At 42.3% G+C, this 19,526-nt stretch overlaps 1 protein-coding gene across 1 annotated transcript in view; it reads right to left on the bottom strand.

Annotated features, from left to right (window-relative positions):
- Positions 1 to 19,526, bottom strand: part of Mms19 (MMS19 nucleotide excision repair protein) — a 561,976-nt gene that overhangs the window by 230,256 nt on the left and 312,194 nt on the right. The window contains 1 exon segment of the mRNA XM_071662204.1: positions 3,747 to 3,844. Within this exon segment, the coding sequence (XP_071518305.1) occupies positions 3,747 to 3,844 (98 nt within the window).

Below are 19,526 nucleotides of genomic sequence, written 5' to 3'. Positions count from 1 at the left end.
TATTATTACTATTTGCACTTTATGGAGAGAGTTTACAGCTGTGTTGCCCTGTCCTCTAAACCCTATATATGTGTAGCATGACTTATATGCATGTATGCACCCTAACCTATGCCAGGTACCCATTTTACTGCCTAGCTCTAATGGGAATATGAACAGCTGGGTGGACTGTGAGTTGTCTGCCATGACCAAATGGCCCATGCATGTGTGATGGTCAGTAACACTAACCGTTATATCATAAAGATCTGTAAATCAACCGATTACTATCTGCTATTTGTGTGTTATGGGGAGAGAGTTTCACTCTCATGTCCCATTTCTTAACCTTCTATATATATATATATATATATATATATATATATATATATATATATTCTTAATACCTTCCACAGAGCATCTCTATCAACTCTATCATATGCCTTCTCCAGATCCATAAATGCTACATACAAATCCATTTGCTTTTCTAAGTATTTCTCACATACATTCTTCAAAGCAAACACCTGATCCACACATCCTCTACCACTTCTGAAACCGCACTGCTCTTCCCCAATCTGATGCTCTGTACATGCCTTCACCCTCTCGATCAATACCCTCCCATATAATTTACCAGGAATACTCAACAAACTTATACCTCTGTAATTTGAGCACTCACTCTTATCCCCTTTGCCTTTGTACAATGGCACTATGCACGCATTCCGCCAATCCTCAGGCACCTCACCATGAGTCATACATACATTAAATAACCTTACCAACCAGTCAACAATACAGTCACCCCCTTTTTTAATACATTCCACTGCAATACCATCCAAACCTGCTGCCTTGCCGGCTTTCATCTTCCGCAAAGCTTTTACTACCTCTTCTCTGTTTACCAAATCATTTTCCCTAACCCTCTCACTTTGCACACCACCTCGACCAAAACACCCTATATCTGCCACTCTGTCATCAGACACATTCAACAAACCTTCAAAATACTCATTCCATCTCCTTCTCACATCACCGCTACTTGTTATCACCTCCCCATTTGCGCCCTTCACTGAAGTTCCCATTTGCTCCCTTGTCTTACGCACCCTATTTACCTCCTTCCAGAACATCTTTTTATTCTCCCTAAAATTTACTGATAGTCTCTCACCCCAACTCTCATTTGCCCTTTTTTTCACCTCTTGCACCTTTCTCTTGACCTCCTGTCTCTTTCTTTTATACTTCTCCCACTCAATTGCATTTTTTCCCTGCAAAAATCGTCCAAATGCCTCTCTCTTCTCTTTCACTAATACTCTTACTTCTTCATCCCACCACTCACTACCCTTTCTAAACAGCCCACCTCCCACTCTTCTCATGCCACAAGCATCTTTTGCGCAATCCATCACTGATTCCCTAAATACATCCCATTCCTCCCCCACTCCCCTTACTTCCATTGTTCTCACCTTTTTCCATTCTGTACACAGTCTCTCCTGGTACTTCCCCACACAGGTCTCCTTCCCAAGCTCACTTACTCTCACCACCTTCTTCACCCCAACATTCACTCCTCTTTTCTGGAGGAAGTGAAGTGTTTTAGATATCTGGGAGTGGATCTGTCAGCGGATGGAACCATGGAAGCGGAAGTGGATCATAGGGTGGGGGAGGGGGCGAAAATTTTGGGAGCCTTGAAAAATGTGTGGAAGTCGAGAACATTATCTCGGAAAGCGAAAATGGGTATGTTTGAGGGAATAGTGGTTCCAACAATGTTGTATGGTTGCGAGGCGTGGGCTATGGATAGAGATGTGCGCAGGAGGATGGATGTGCTGGAAATGAGATGTTTGAGGACAATGTGTGGTGTGAGGTGGTTTGATCGAGTAAGTAACGTAAGGGTAAGAGAGATGTGTGGAAATAAAAAGAGCGTGGTTGAGAGAGCAGAAGAGGGTGTTTTGAAATGGTTTGGGCACATGGAGAGAATGAGTGAGGAGAGATTGACCAAGAGGATATATGTGTCGGAGGTGGAGGGAACGAGGAGAAGAGGGAGACCAAATTGGAGGTGGAAAGATGGAGTGAAAAAGATTTTGTGTGATCGGGGCCTGAACATGCAGGAGGGTGAAAGGAGGGCAAGGAATAGAGTGAATTGGAGTCATGTGGTATACAGGGGTTGACGTGCTGTCAGTGGATTGAATCAAGGCATGTGAAGCGTCTGGGGTAAACCATGGAAAGCTGTGTAGGTATGTATATTTGCGTGTGTGGACGTGTGTATGTACATGTGTATGGGGGGGGGGGTTGGGCCATTTCTTTCGTCTGTTTCCTTGCGCTACCTCGCAAACGCGGGAGACAGCGACAAAGTATAAAAAAAAAAAAAAAAAAAAAAAAAAAAATATATATATATATATAAGCCATGGCTTTACTTCTATGTATGTATGTATGCACGCACACATACACACACACACCCTAACCTATGCCAGGGACCCATTGTAACAGCCAGCCCCTAAGGAAGAACAACTGCCAGGGTGGAATGTGGACCAGCAGCCCCAACCAGGACTCTAACCTTTGTGGGTATGATCCCAGGTGATCCATGCATGTGTGACAGTCAGAATGCCAATTGAGTGTGTGTGTGTGTGTGTGTGTGTGTGTGTGTGTGTGTGTGTGTGTGTGTGTGTGTGTGTGTGTGTGTGAGCAAGATAAATTAACACAGTAACTGAGGGATAATTTGGGGACTCCTAAGGATGGGCTATTTGCACACATGGAGACTAGTATAGAGATGCAAGAACATGAGGTTTTCCAAATTTCCAAACTTGATTACTATCACTGAGATATTCAGCTTTTTTATTATTATTTTCCGAAAGAAGGAACAGAGAAGGGGGCCAAGTGAGGATATTCCCTCAAAGGCCCAGTCCTCTGTTCTTAACGCTACCTTGCTATCACAGGAAATGGTGAATAGTATGAAAGAAAAAATCTTTTTTTTACATTTATACTTTTTCTTAGGATTTCCTTTATCAAATAATACAAAAAGCTCTACACCTATATGTGAAGAGATGGCCAAATCCCATTTCCATTTTGAGAATTTGCATAGATGAGTGGAAAGGAAAAAGTGCACTTGATAAGAAAATATTTTATATAGCTTCCCCCTTTCATTCCACATTCCCATTCAGCACAGTATGTAGTTCTTCTGGGATCTAATGAATAAACCATCATCAGACAGCAATAGGCAGAATTTTAGCTTTAACTTACCTGGTCAGAACTAAAATCAACTTCCCTTCATGGATATTTTTTATCAAATCAAACATTAGCACATCAATGTAAGACTCTGATTAGCATTCACAACACTAATATCTATTAATAAAGAAATGAGAATCATATATGTGCATTACACATGACAGCTAGAGACTGAGTGTGAACGAATGTAGCCTTTTTTTGTCTTTTAATGGAGCTATCTTGCTGGGGGATGCTATTTCATGTGTGGCGGGGTGGCAACAGGAATGAGTGAAGGCAGCGAGTATAAATATGTACATGTGTATATATGTATATGTCTGTGTATGTATATGTATGTATACTATGAATTTTATATGTATGTATATGTGCGTGTGTGGGTGTTTAGGTATATGCATGTGTATGTGATGGGTTGGGCTCCTCGTCTGTTTCCTTGCGCTACCTCACTAACGCGGGAGATGGTGATTTAGTATAATAAGAAAATATTGAAATATGTGTCAGATTCCCTTTAAGGCATCATTTGTTATATATTCCTGTTTGGTAAGATAAGATGTATGATGAAAATGTAGTGTAAACATCTTTACCTTGTTTCATTTCCACTATGAGTTTTGGCAATATATGGTCACTGACAGCTGAAGGTTGCACTTTCCCAAGTGAAGAAAAGCATCTGATTATGCATTCTCTGAAAGAAAAGAATATTGAAGCATTAGGGAAAAGTAATCTAAGATATGAAATTAAGTCAAGATGGATGGACAGTTGTGTACTGCTAAATCATGGTGAAACAGAAGAATGAGGTTAATGAGCTGATGATAAATACTAATTCAAGTGATATTCTTAAAATCTTAAAAAACAAGAAAGTAAATACTGCACCACCTGGTGTGAAATAAAGAAATAATCCAACTTACAGAAAATACTTTTGTAAAATAGATGCTACGAGATACAAAACAGTCTACGAATAAAAGAAAACTGGCAAATGAAAAGTCAGCGATAAGCAGAAAAAGAATAGAAAAGCTTGATGAAAAAAATAAATACAAACAAAGATATAATGGAATTAGATAGGCAACTAGAGTTTGAGGAAAGCCAAAGACCTCTTTTGTTAATTTACCCCAAGGAAAGGCCCACTCAGAGAAAGGCCAGAGTGGAAGATATCTTCCAGATTTATATGCAAAGGTGGTAATGTGGCAGTTGAGGGTATAATTGGTGTACATGGGGTGTTCAGTGTTGTGAATGGAAATGAAGAAGAGCTTGTGGATTTGTGTGCTGAAAAAAGATTGGTGATTGGGAATACCTGGTTTAAAAAGATGTTTTTTTCATATATATATTCACCATTTCCCACATTAGTGAGGTAGTGTTAAGAACAGAAGGCTGAGTCTAAGCAGGAAAATCCTCATTTGGCCTCCTTCTCTGTTCCTTCTTTTGGAAAAGTAAAAACTGGAGGGGGGGATTTCCAGCCCCCTGCTCCCTCCTCTTTTATGACATGCAGGGAATGTGGGAAGTATTCTTTCTCCCCTAGCCCCAGGGATAAAAAACAGATATATACATAAGCATAGAAATATGAGTAGGAGAGGTGGTCAAAGGGCATTATTGGATTACATGTTAATTGACAGACGTGTAAAAGAGATACTTTTGGATGTTGATGTGCTGAGAGGGGCAGCTGGAGGGATGTCTGATCACAATCTTGTGGAGGCAAAGATGAAGATTTGAAGAAGTTTTCAAAAAAGAAGAGAGAATGTTGGAGAGAAGAGAGTGTTGAGAGAAAGTGACCTTGGAAAGGACACTTGTGTGAGGAAGTATCAGGAGATATTGAGTGTAGAAAGGCAAAAAGTGAGTGCATATGGCGTGAGGGGAGTGAGTGAGGAATGGAATGTATTTAGGGAAGCAGTGGTAAATGTGGCATGAGAAAGGTGGGAGGTGGGCAAATTAGAAAGGGTAGTGAGAGGTGGGATGAAGAAGTAAAGTTGTTAGTGAAAGAGAAAAGACAGGCATTTGGATGAAACTTACAACGAAGGAGTGTAAATGACTGGGAGATGTAAAAAAGAAAGTGGCTGAAGGTCAAGAGGAAGGCGCAAGGGTTGAAAAAGAGGGCAAATGAGAGTTGGGGTGAGAGAGTATCATTAAACTTTAGGGAGAATAAAAAGATGTTTTGGAAGGAGGTAAATAATGTGTGCATGACAGGAGAACAAATGGGAACACTGGTGAAGGGGGAAAGGGGGGGAAGTAATAACAGGTACTGATGACGTGAGGAGACAGAGTGAGTGTTCTGAAGGTTTGTTCAAAGCATTTCATGATAGAGTGGCAGATGTAGGGTGTTTTGGTCAGGGTGGTGTGCAAAATGTGAGGGATCAGGGAAAATGGTTTGGTTAAGAGAGAAGAGTGAAAGCTTTGTGGAAGATGAAATCCAGCAAAGCAGTGGGATTGGATGGTGTTGCAGTAGAATTTATCAAGAAAGAGGGTGGTGTTGTTGACTGGTTGGTAAGGATATTCACTGTATGTATGGATCATGATGAAGTGCCTGAGGATTGGTGGAATGCAAGCATAGTGCCATTGTACAAAAGAAAAGGGGATAAAGGTGAGTGTTTAAACTACAGAGGCATAAGTATGTTGAGTATTCCTGGGAAATTGTATGGGATGATATTGATTGAGAGGGTGAAGGCAAGTACAGAGCATCAGATTGGGGAAGAGCAGTGTGGCTTCAGAAGTGGTAGAGGATGTGTGGATCATGTGTTTACTTTCAAGAATGTGTGTGAGAAATACTTAGAAAAACAGATGGATTTGTATGTAGCATTTATGGATCTGGTGAATGCATATGATAGGGTTGATAGAGATGCTCTGTGGAAGGTAAGCTGCTAGAAGCAGCGAAAAATCTTTATCAAGGTTGTAAGGCATGTGTTATGAGTAGGAAGAGGGGAGAGTGATTGGTTCCCAGTGAAGGTCAGTCTGCAGCAGGGGTATGAGATGTCTCCATGGTTGTTTAATTTGTTTATGGTTGGGGTGTTTAGGGTGGTAAATGCAAGAGTTTTGGAGAGGGGCAAGTATGCAGTCTTTTGGGGATGTGAGAGACTTGGAAGTGAGTCAGCTGTTGTTTGCCGATGATACAGCTCTCGTGGCTGATTTGAGTGAGAAACTGTAGAAGCTGGTGACTGAGTTTGGAAATGTGTGTGAAAGTAGAAAGTTGAAAGTAAATGTGAATAGGAGCAAGGTTGTTAGGTTTAGAAGGGTTAAGGGACAAGTTAATTGGGATGTAAGTTTAAATGGAAAAAAATTGGAGGAAGTGAAGTAATTCACATATCTGAGAGTGGACTTAGTAGCAAATGGAACCATGGAAGTGGAAGTGAGTCACAGGGTGGGGGAGGGGTCAAAGGTTCTGGGAGCGATGAAGAACGTGTGGAGGGAGAGGACCGTTATCTTGGAGAAAAAATGGGTATGTTTGAAGGAATAGTAGTCTCAACAATAATATATGGCTGCAAGGCATGGGCTATAGATAGGGTTGTATGGAGGAGGGTGGATGTTTTGGAAATGAAATGTTTGAGGACAATATGTGGTGTGAGGTGGTTTGATCGAGTAAGTAATGAAAAAGTAAGAGAGATATGTGGAAATAAAAAGACTGTGGCTGAGAGAGCAGAGGACGGTGCATTGAAATAGTTTGAACATATGGAGAGAATGACTGAGGAAAGACTGATAAGGAGGATATATGTGTCAGCAGGATATCAACTAGAGGTGGAAGGATGGAGTGAAAATGATTTTGAGTGATCAGGGCCTGAACATACTGGAGAGTGACAGGCGTGCAAGGAATTGAGTGAATTGGAAAGATGTGGTATACCAAGGTTGACGTATTGTCATCGGACTGAATGGGGGCATGTGAAACATCTGGGGTAAACCATGGAAAGGTCTGTGGGGCATGGATGTGAATAGGAAGCTGTGGTTTCAATGCATTACACATGACAGCCAGAGAATGAGTGTGAATGAATGTGGCCCTCTTTGTCGGTTTTCCTGGTGCTACCACGCTGAAGCAGGGGATAGTGATGCTGTTTTTCTGTGGGGCAGGGTAGTGACAGGAATGGATGAAGGCAAACAAATATGAGTATGTACATGTATGTATGTAATGCCTGCGTATGTGTACGGAACAAATGGAATATGTATGCATATGTTGATATGTATATGTATGTATATGTGCATATGTGGGTGTTTATGTATATATATGTGCATATGAGTGGATGGGCCATTCTTCATCTGTTTCCTGGCACTACCTCACTGATGCAGGAAACAGCAATTATAATAAATAATATTTATTCATTTATTTATTTATTTTGCTTTGTCGCTGTCTCCCGCGTTATCGAGGTAGCACAAGGAAACAGACAAAAGAATGACCCAACCCACCCACATGCACATGTATATACATACATATCCACGCACGCAAATATACATACCTATACATCTCAATGTACACAAATAAATAAACACACAGACATATACATATATATACATGTACATAATTCATACTGTCTGCCTTTATTTATTCCCATCGCCACCTTGCCACACATGAAAAAACAACCCCCTCCCCACTCGTGTGTGAGGTAGCGCTAGGAAAAGACAACAAAGGCCCCATTCGTTCACACTCAGTCTCTAGCTGTCATGTAATAATGCACCGAAACCACAGCTCCCATTCCACATCCAGGCCCCACAGAACTTTCCATGGTTTACCCCAGACGCTTCACATGCACTGGTTCAATCCATTGACAGCACGTCGACCCCGGTATACCACATCGTTCCAATTCACTCTATTCCTTGCACGCCTTTCACCCTCCTGCATGTTCAGGCCCCGATCACTCAAAATCTTTTTCACTCCATCTTTCCACATCCAATTTGGTCTCCCACTTCTCCTCGTTCCCTCCACCTCCGACACATATATCCTCCTGATCAAACTTTCCTAACTCATTCTCTCCATGTGACCATACCATTTCAAAACACCCTCTTCTGCTCTCTCAACCACACTCTTTTTATTTCCACACATCTTTCTTACCCTTACATTATTTACTCGATCAAACCACCTCACACCACATAATGTCCTCAAACATCTTATTTCCAGCACATCCACCCTCCTGCACACAACTCTATCCATAGCCCATGCCTCGCAGCCAAAAAACATTGTTGGAACCACTATTTCTTCAAACATACCCATTTTTGCTTTCCGAGATAATGTTCTCGACTTCCAAACATTCTTCAAGGCTCCCAGAATTTTCGCCCCCTCCCCCACCCTATGATTCACTTCCGCTTCCATGGTTTCATCCGCTGCCAGATACACTCCCACATATCTAAAACACTTTACTTCTTCCAGTTTTTCTCCATTCAAACTTACCTCCCAATTGACTTGAACCTCAACCCTACTGTACCTAATAACCTTGATCTTATTCACATTTACTCTTAACTTTCTTCTTTCACACACTTTACCAAACTCAGTCACCAGCTTCTGCAGTTTCTCACATGAATCAGCCACCAGCACTATATCATCAGCGAACAACATCTGACTCACTTCCCAAGCTCTCTCATCCACAACAGACTTCATGCTTGCCCCTCTTTCCAAAACTCTTGCATTCACCTCCCTAACAACCCCATCCATAAACAAATTAAACAACCATGGAGACATCACACACCCTAGCCGCAAACCTACATTCACTGAGAACCAATCGCTTTCCTCTCTTCCTACACGTACACATGCCTTGCATCCTCGATAAAAACTTTTCACAGCTTCTAACACCTTGCCTCCCACACCATATATTCTTAACACCTTCAACAGAGCATCTCTATCAACTCTTATCATATGCCTTCTTCAGATCCATAGATGCTACATACAAATCCATTTGCTTTTCTAAGTATTTCTCACATACATTCTTCAAAGCAAACACCTGATCCACACATCCTCTACCACTTCTGAAACCACACTGCTCCTCCCCAATCTGATGCTCTGTACATGCCTTCACCCTCTCAGTCAATACCCTCCCATATAATTTACCAGGAATACTCAACAAACTTTTTTTTTTTTTTTTTTTTTTTATACTTTGTCGCTGTCTCCCGCGTTTGCGAGGTAGCGCAAGGAAACAGACGAAAGAAATGGCCCAACCCCCCCCCATACACATGTATATACACACGTCCACACACGGAATATACATACCTACACAGCTTTCCATGGTTTACCCCAGACGCTTCACATGCCTTGATTCAATCCACTGACAGCACGTCAACCCCTGTATACCACATCGCTCCAATTCACTCTATTCCTTGCCCTCCTTTCACCCTCCTGCATGTTCAGGCCCCGATCACACAAAATCCTTTTCACTCCATCTTTCCACCTCCAATTTGGTCTCCCTCTTCTCCTCGTTCCCTCCACCTCCGACATATATATCCTCTTGGTCAATCTTTCCTCACTCATTCTCTCCATGTGCCCAAACCACTTCAAAACACCCTCTTCTGCTCTCTCAACCACGCTCTTTTTATTTCCACACATCCCTCTTACCCTTACGTTACTTACTCGATCAAACCACCTCACACCACACATTGTCCTCAAACATCTCATTTCCAGCACATCCATCCTCCTGCGCACAACTCTATCCATAGCCCACGCCTCGCAACCATACAACATTGTTGGAACCACTATTCCTTCAAACATACCCATTTTTGCTTTCCGGGATAATGTTCTCAACTTCCACACATTTTTCAAGGCTCCCAAAATTTTCGCCCCCTCCCCCACCCTATGATCCACTTCCGCTTCCATGGTTCCATCCGCTGACAGATCCACTCCCAGATATCTAAAACACTTCACTTCCTCCAGCCTCTCACCATTCAAACTCACCTCCCAATTGACTTGACCCTCAACCCTACTGTACCTAATAACCTTGCTCTTATTGACATTTACTCTTAACTTTCTTCTTCCACACACTTTACCAAACTCCGTCACCAGCTTCTGCAGTTTCTCACATGAATCCGCCACCAGCGCTGTATCATCAGCGAACAACAACTGACTCACTTCCCAAGCTCTCAACAAACTTATACCTATGTAATTTGAGCACTCACTCTTATCCCCTTTGCCTCTGCACAATGGCACTATGCAAGCATTCCGCCAATCCTCAGGCACCTCACCACGATTTAATACATACATTAAATAACCTTACCAACTAGTCAACAATACAGTCACCCCCTTTTGTAATAGATTCCACTGCAATATCATCCAAACCTGCTGCCTTGCCGGCTTTCATCTTCCCAAAGCTTTTACTACCTCTTCTCTGTTTACCAAATCATTTTCCCTAACCCTCTCACTTTGCACACCACCTCGACCAAAACACCCTATATCTGCCACTCAATCATCAAACACATTCAACAAACCTTCAAAATACTCACTCCATCTCCTTCTCACATCACCACTACTTGTTATCACCTCCCCATTAGCACCCTTCACTGAAGTTCCTATTTGCTCCCTTGTCTTATGCACTTTATTTACCTCCTTCCAAAACATCTTTTTATTCTCCCTAAAATTTAATGATACTCTCTCACCCAAACTCTCATTTGCCCTCTTTTTCACCTCTTGCATCTTTCTCTTGACCTCCTGCCTCTTTCTTTTATACATCTCCCACTCAATTGCATTTTTTCCCTGCAAAAATCGTCCAAATGCCTCTCTCTTCTCTTTCACTAATAATATTACTTCTTCATCCCACCACTCACTACCCTTTCTAATCAACCCACCTCCTACGCGTCTCATGCCACAAGCATCTTTTGCGCACTCCATCACTGATTCCCTAAATACATCCCATTCCTCCCCCACTCCCCTTACCTCCTTTGTTCTCACCTTTTTCCATTCTGTACTCAGTCTCTCCTCGTACTTCCTCACACAAGTTTCCTTCCCAAGCTCACTTACTCTCACCACTCTCTTCACCCCAACATTCTCTCTTCTTTTCTGAAAACCCCTACAAATCTTCACCTTTGCCTCATCAAGATAATGATCAGACATCCCTTCAGTTGCTCCTCTCAGCACATTAACATCCAAAAGTCTCTTTTTTGCGCGCCTATCAATTAACACGTCATCCAATAACGCTCTCTGGCCATCTCTCCTACTTACATACGTATACTTATGTATATCTCTCTTTTTAAACCAGGTATTCCCAATCACCAGTCCTTTTTCAGCACATAAATCTACAAGCTCTTCACCATTTCCATTTACAACACTGAACATCCCATGTATACCAATTATTCCCTCAACTGCCACATTACTCACCTTTGCATTCAAATCACCCATCACTATAACCCGGTCGCGTGCATCAAAACCACTAACACACTCACTCAGCTGCTCCCAAAACACTTGCCTCTCATGATCTTTCTTCTCATGCCCAGGTGCATATGCACCAATAATCACCCATCTCTCTCCATCAACTTTCAGTTTTACCCATATTAATCGAGAATTTACTTTCTTACACTCTATCACATACTCCCACAACTCCTGTTTCAGGAGTACTGCTACTCCTTCCCTTGCTCTTGTCCTCTCACTAACCCCAGACTTTACTCCCAAAACATTCCCAAACCACTCTTCCCCTTTACCCTTGAGCTTCGTTTCACTCAGAGCCAAAACATCCAGGTTCCTTTCCTCAAACATACTACCTATCTCTCCTTTTTTCACATCTTGGTTACATCCACACACATTTAGACACCCCAGTCTGAGCCTTCGAGGAGGATGAGCACTCCCCGCGTGACTCCTTCTTCTGTTTCCCATTTTAGAAAGTTAAAAAAAATACAAGGAGGGGAGGATTTCTGGCCCCCCGCTCCCGTCCCCTCTAGTCGCCTTCTACGACACGCGAGGAATGCGTGGGAAGTATTCTTTCACCCCTATCCCCAGGGATAAGTTTGTTGAGTATTCCTGGTAAATTATATGGGAGGGTATTGATTGAGAGGGTGAAGGCATGTACAGAGCATCTGATTGGGGAAGAGCAGTGTGGTTTCAGAAGTGGTAGAGGATGTGTGGATCAGGTGTTTGCTTTGAAGAATGTATGTGAGAAATACTTAGAAAAGCAAATGGATTTGTATGTAGCATTTATAGATCTGGAGAAGGCATATGATAGAGTTGATAGAGATGCTCTGTGGAAGGTATTAAGAATATATGGTGTGGGAGACAAGGTGTTAGAAGCAGTGAAAAGTTTTTATCGAGGATGTAAGGCATGTGTACGTGTAGGAAGAGAGGAAAGTGATTGGTTCTCAGTGAATGTAGGTTTGCGGCAGGGGTGTGTGATGTCTCCACGGTTGTTTAATTTGTTTATGGATGGGGTTGTTAGGGAGGTGAATGCAAGAGTTTTGGAAAGAGGGGCAAGTATGAAGTCTGTTGTGGATGAGAGAGCTTGGGAAGTGAGTCAGTTGTTGTTCGCTGATGATACAGCACTGGTGGCTGATTCATGTGAGAAACTGCAGAAGCTGGTGACTGAGTTTGGTAAAGTGTGTGAAAGAAGAAAGTTAAGAGTAAATGTGAATAAGAGCAAGGTTATTAGGTACAGTAGGGTTGAGGGTCAAGTCAATTGGGAGATAAGTTTGAATGGAGAAAAACTGGAGGAAGTAAAGTGTTTTAGATATCTGGGAGTGGATCTGGCAGCGGATGGAACCATGGAAGCGGAAGTGGATCATAGGGTGGGGGAGGGGGTGAAAATTCTGGGAGCCTTGAAGAATGTGTGGAAGTCGAGAACATTATCTCGGAAAGCAAAAATGGGTATGTTTGAAGGAATAGTGGTTCCAACAATATTGTATGGTTGCGACGCGTGGGCTATGGATAGAGTTGTGCGCAGGAGGATGGATGTGCTGGAAATGAGATGTTTAAGGACAATGTGTGGTGTGAGGTGGTTTGATCGAGTAAGTAACGTAAGGGTAAGAGAGATATGTGGAAATAAAAAGAGCGTGGTTGAGAGAGCAGAAGAGGGTGTTTTGAAATGGTTTGGGCACATGGAGAGAATGAGTGAGGAAAGATTGACCAAGAGGATATATATGTCGGAGGTGGAGGGAACGAGGAGAAGTGGGAGACCAAATTGGAGGTGGAAAGATGGAGTGAAAAAGATTTTGTGTGATCGGGGCCTGAACATGCAGGAGGGTAAAAGGAGGGCAAGGAATAGAGTGAATTGGATAGATGTGGTATACCGGGGTTGACGTGCTGCCAGTGGATTGAATCAGGGCATGTGAAGCGTCTGGGGTAAACCATGGAAAGCTGTGTAGGTATGTATATTTGCGTGTGTGGACGTATGTATATACATGTGTATGGGGGTGGGTTGGGCCATTTCTTTCGTCGGTTTCCTTGCGCTACCTCGCAAACGCGGGAGACAGCGACAAAGCAAAAAACAAAAAAAAAAATATATATATATATATATATCTTTTTCTTTCATACTATTTGCCATTTCCCGCATTAGCGAGGTAGCGTTGAGAACAGAGGACTGGGCCCTTGAGGGAATATCCTCACCTGGGCCCCTTCTCTGTTCCCTCTTTTGGAAAATTAAAAAAGAAAGTGAGAGGGGAGGATTTCCAGCCCCCCGCTCCCTCCCCTTTTAGTCGCCTTCTACGACACGCAGGGAATACGTGGGAAGTATTCTTTCTCCCCTATCCCCAGGGATAATATCGCGGGAGACAGCGACAAAGTATAATAAAAAAAAAAAATAAATATATATATATATATTCCCTCTAAGGCCCAGTTCTCTGTTCTTAACGCACCTCGCTATCGCGGGAAATGGCAAATAGTATGAAAAAGAAAAAAAAAAAAAAATATATATATATATATATATATATATATATATATATATATATATTATTCATTTATTTTTTTAATTATACTTTGTCGCTGTCTCCCGCGATAGCAAGGTAGCACAAGGAAATAGACGAAAGAATGGCCCAACCCACCCACATACACATGTATATACATACAACTCCACACACGCAAATATACATACCTATACATCTCAATGTATACATATATATACACACACAGACATATACATATGTACATAATTCATACCGTCTACCTTTATTCATTCCCATCGCCACCCCGCCACACATGAAATAACAACCCCCTCCCCCCTCATGTGTGCGGGGTAGCTCTAGGAAGACAATAAAGGCCCCATTCATTCACACTCAGTCTCTAGCTGTCATGTAATAATGCACCGAAACCACAGCTCCCTTTCCACATCCAAGCCCCACAGAACTTTCCATGGTTTACCCCACACGCTTCACATGCCCTGGTTCAATCCATTGACAGCACGTCGACCCCGGTATACCATATCATTCCAATTTACTCTCTTCCTTGCACGCCTTTCACCCTCCTGCATCTTCAGGCCCCGATCATTCAAATTCTTTTTCACTCCATCTTTCCACATCCAATTTGGTCTCCCACTTCTCCTCATTCCCTCCACCTCAGACACATATATCCTCTTGGTCAATCTTTCCTCACTCATTCTCTGCATGTGACCAAACCATTTCAAAACACCCTCTTCTGCTCTCTCAACCATACTCTTTTTATTACCACACATCTCTCTTACCCTATTATTACTTGCTCGATCAAACCACCTCACACCACATACTGTCCTCAAACATATCATTTCCAGCACATCCACCCTCCTCCGCACAACTCTATCCATAGCCCATGCCTCGCAACCATACAACACTGTTGGAACCACTATTCCTTCAAACATACCCATTTTTGCTTTCCAAGATAATGTTCTCGACTTCCACACATTCTTGAACGCTCCCAGAACTTTCACCCCCTCCCCCACCCAATGATTCACTTCCGCTTCCATGGTTCCATACGCTGCCAAATCCACTCCCAGATATCTAAAATACTTCACTTCCTCCAGTTTTTATTCGTTCAAACTTACCTCCCAAATGACTTGACCCTCAACTCTACTGTACCTAATAACCTTGCTCTTATTCACATTTGCTCTCAAGTTTCTTCTTTTGCACACTTTACCAAACTCAGTCACCAGCTTCTGCAGTTTCTCACATGAATCAGCCACCAGCGCTGTATCCTCAGCGAACAACAATTTACTCACTTCCCAAGCTCTCTCATCCACAACAGACTGCATACTTGCCCCTCTTTCCAAAACTCTTGCATTCACCTCCCTAACAACCCCATCCATAAACAAATTAAACAACCAAGGAGACATCAAACACCCCTGCCGCAAACCTACATTCACTGAGAACCAATCACTTTCCTCTCTTCCTACACGTACACATGCCTTACATCCTTGATAAAAACTTTTCACTGCTTCTAACACCTTGCCTCCCACACCGTATATTCTTAATACCTTCCACAGAGCATCTCTATCAACTCTATCATATGCCTTCTCCAGATCCATAAATGCTACATACAAATCCATTTGCTTTTCTAAGTATTTCTCACATACATTCTTCAAAGCAAACACCTGGTCTACACATCCTCTACCACTTCTGTAACCACACTGCTCTTCCCCATTATTCATTTTGCTTTGTCGCTTTCTCTTGCGTTAGCAAGATAGCACAAGGAAACAGACGAAAGAATGGCCCAACCCGCCACATACACATGTATATACATATACGTCCACACACGCACATATACAAACCTATACATCACAACGTATACATATATATACAAACACAGACATATACATATATACACATGTACATAATTCATACTGTCTGTCTTTATTCATTCCCATCGCCACCCCACCACACATGAAATAACAACTCCCTCCCCCCTTATGAGCATGAGGTAGCGCTAGGAAAAGACAACAAAGGCCAATTTCATTCAAACTCAGTCTCAAGCTGACATGTACTAATGCACCAAAACCATAGCTCCCTTTCCACATCCAGGCTCCACAGAACTTTCCATGGTTTACCGTAGACGCTTCAAATGCCCTGGTTCAATCCATTGACAGCACGTCGACCCCAGTATACGACATCGTTCTAATTCACTCTATTCCTTGCAAGCCTTTCAACCTCCTGCATCTTCAGGCACCGTTCACTCAAAATCTTTTTCACTCCATCTTTCCACCTCCAATTTGGTCTCCCACTTCTCATTGTTCCCTCCACCTCTGACACATATATTCTCTTGGTCAATCTTTCCTCACTCATTCTCTACATGTGACCAAACCATTTCAAAACACCCTCTTCTGCTCTCTCAACCACATTCTTTTTACTACCACATATCTCTCTTACCCTATTATTACTTACTCAATGAAACCACCTCACACCACATACTGTCCTCAAACATCTCATTTCCAGCACATCTACCCTACTCTGCACAACTCTATCCATAGCCCACATGTCGCAACCATATAACATTGTTGGAACCACTATTCCTTCAAACATACCCATTTTTGCTTTCCATGATAATGTTCTCGACTTCCACACATTCTTCAACGCTCCGAGAACTTTTGCCACCTCCCCACCCTATGATTCACTTCCGATTCCATGGTTCCATCCGCTGCAAAATCCACTCCCAGATATCTAAAACACTTCGCTTCCTCCAGTTTTTCTCCATTCAAACTTACCTCCCACTTGACTTGTCCCTCAAACCTATTGTACCTAATAACCTTGCTCTTATTCACATTTACTCTCAGCTTTCTTCTCTCACACACTTTACCAAACTCAGGCACCAGTTTCTGCAGTTTCTCACATGAATCAGCCACCAGCACTGTATCATCAACGAACAACAACTGACTCACTTCCCAAGCTCTTTCATCCACAACAAACTGCATACTTGACCCTCTTTCCAAAACTCTTGCATTCACCTCCCTAACAACCCCATCCATAAACAAATTAAACAACCATGGAGACATCACACACCCCTGCCGCAAATCAACTGTCACTGAGAACCTATCACTTTCCTCTCTTCCTACACGTACACATGACTTACATCCTCGATAAAAACTTTTCTCTGCTTCTAACAACTTGCCTCCCACACCATATATTCTTAATACCTACCACAGAGCATCTCTATCAACTCTATCATATGCCTTCTCCAGATCCATAAATGCGACATACAAATCCATTTGCTTTTCTTAATATTCCTCACATACATTCTTCAAAGCAAACACATAATCCACACATCCTCTACCACTTCTGAAACCACATTGTTCTTCCCCAATCTGATGCTCTGTACATGCCTTCACCCTCTTAATCAATACCCTCCCATATAATTTCACAGGAATACTCAACAAACTTGTACCTCTGTAATTTGAGCACTCACTTTTATCCCCTTTGCCTTTGCACAATGGCACTATGCAAGCATTCCGGAAATCCTAAGGCACCTCACCATGAGCCATACATACATTAAATATCCTTACCAACCAGTCAACAATACAGTCACCCCCTTTTGTAATAAATTCCACTGCAATACCATCCAAACCCGCTGCCTTGCCGGCTTTCATCTTCCAAAAACTTTTACTACCTCTTCTCTGATTACCAAATCATTTTCCCTAACCCTCTCACTTTGCACACCACCTCGACCAAATCACCTTATATCTGCCACTCTATCATCAAACACATTCAATAAACCTTCACAATACTCACTCCATCTCCTCACATCACCACTACTTGTTATCACCTACCCAATAGCCCCCTTCACTGAAGTTCCCATTTGTTCCCTTGTCTTACGCACTTTATTTACCTCCTTCCAAAACATCTTTTTATTCTCCCTAAAATCTAATGATACTCTCACCCGAACTCTCATTTGCCCTCTTTTTCACCTCTTGCACCTTTCTCTTGACCTCCTGTCTCTTTCTTTTATACATCTCCCACTCATTTGCATTATTTCCCTAAAAAAATTGTCCAAATGCCTCTCTCTTCTCTTTCACTAATACTCTTACTTCTTCATCCCACCACTCACTACCCTTTCTAATCTGCCCACCTCCCACGCTTCTCATACCACAAGCATCTTTTGCGCAAGTCATCACCGCTACCCTAAATACATCCCATTCCTCCACCACTCCCCTTACCTCCTTTGTTCTCACCTTTTTCCATTCTGTACTCAGTCTTTCCTGGTACTTCCTCACACAAGTCTCCTTCCCAAGCTCACTTGCTCTCACCACTCTTTTCACCCCAACATTCTCTATTCTTCTCTGAAAACCTCTATAAATCTTCACCTTTACCTCCACAAGATAATGATCAGACATCCCTCCAGTTGCACCTCTCAGCACATTTTAACATCCAAAAGTCTCTCTTTCGCATGCCTATCAATTAACACATAATCCAATAATGCTCTCTGGCCATCTCTCCTACTTACATACGTATACTTATGTATATCTCTCTTTTTAAACCAGGTATTCCCAATCACCAGTCCTTTTTCAGCACATAAATCTACAAGCTCTTCACCATTTCCATTTACAACACTGAACACCCCATGTATCCCAATTATTCCCTCAACTGCCACATCATTCTCCTTTGCATTCAAATCACCCATCACTATAACCCGGTTGCGTGCATCAAAACCACTAACACACTCACTCAGCTGCTCCCAAAACACTTGCCTCTCATGATCTTTCTTCTCATGCCCAGGTGCATATGCACCAATAATCACCAATCTCTCTCCATCCACTTTCAGTTTTACCCATATCAATGTAGAGTTTACTTTCTTACACTATTACATACTTCCACCACTCCTGTTTGAGGAGTACTGCTACTCCTTCCCTTGCTCTAGTCCTCTCACTAACCCCTGACTTTACTCCCAAGACATTCCCAAACCACTCTTCCCCTTTACCCTTGAGCTTCGTTTCACTCAGAGCCAAAACATCCAGGTTCCTTTCCTCAAACATACTACCTATCTCTCCTTTTTTCTCATCTTGGTTATATCCACATACATTTAGAGATCCTAATCTGAACCTTCGAGGAGGATGAGCACTCCCCACGTGACTCCTTCATGTGTTTCCCCTTTTATAAAGTTAAAATACAAGGAGGGGAGGGTTTCCAGTCCCCCGCTTCCGTCCCCTTTAGTCGCCTTCTATGATACGTGAGGAATGCACCCCTGCTGCAAACCGACATTCACTGACGACCAATCACTTTCCTTTCTTCCTACTCATATAAATGTCTTACATCCTTGATAAAAACTTTTCACTGCCACTAACAACTTGCCTCCCACAACATATATTCTTAACACCTTCCACAGAGCATCTCTATCAACTCTATCATATGCCTTCTCCAGATCCATAAGTGCTAAATACAAATCCATTTGGTTTTCTAAGTATTTCTCACATACATTCTTCAAAGCAAAATCGTGATCCACACATCCTCTACTATTTCTGAAACCACACTGCTCTTCGCCAATCTGATGCTCTGTACATGCTTTCACCCTTTCAATCAATACCCTCTCATATAATTTACCAGGA

Source organism: Panulirus ornatus, chromosome 5, assembly GCF_036320965.1.
Source record: "Panulirus ornatus isolate Po-2019 chromosome 5, ASM3632096v1, whole genome shotgun sequence".
NCBI lineage: Eukaryota > Metazoa > Arthropoda > Malacostraca > Decapoda > Palinuridae > Panulirus > Panulirus ornatus.
This window is presented reverse-complemented; position numbering and strand designations above follow the sequence as displayed.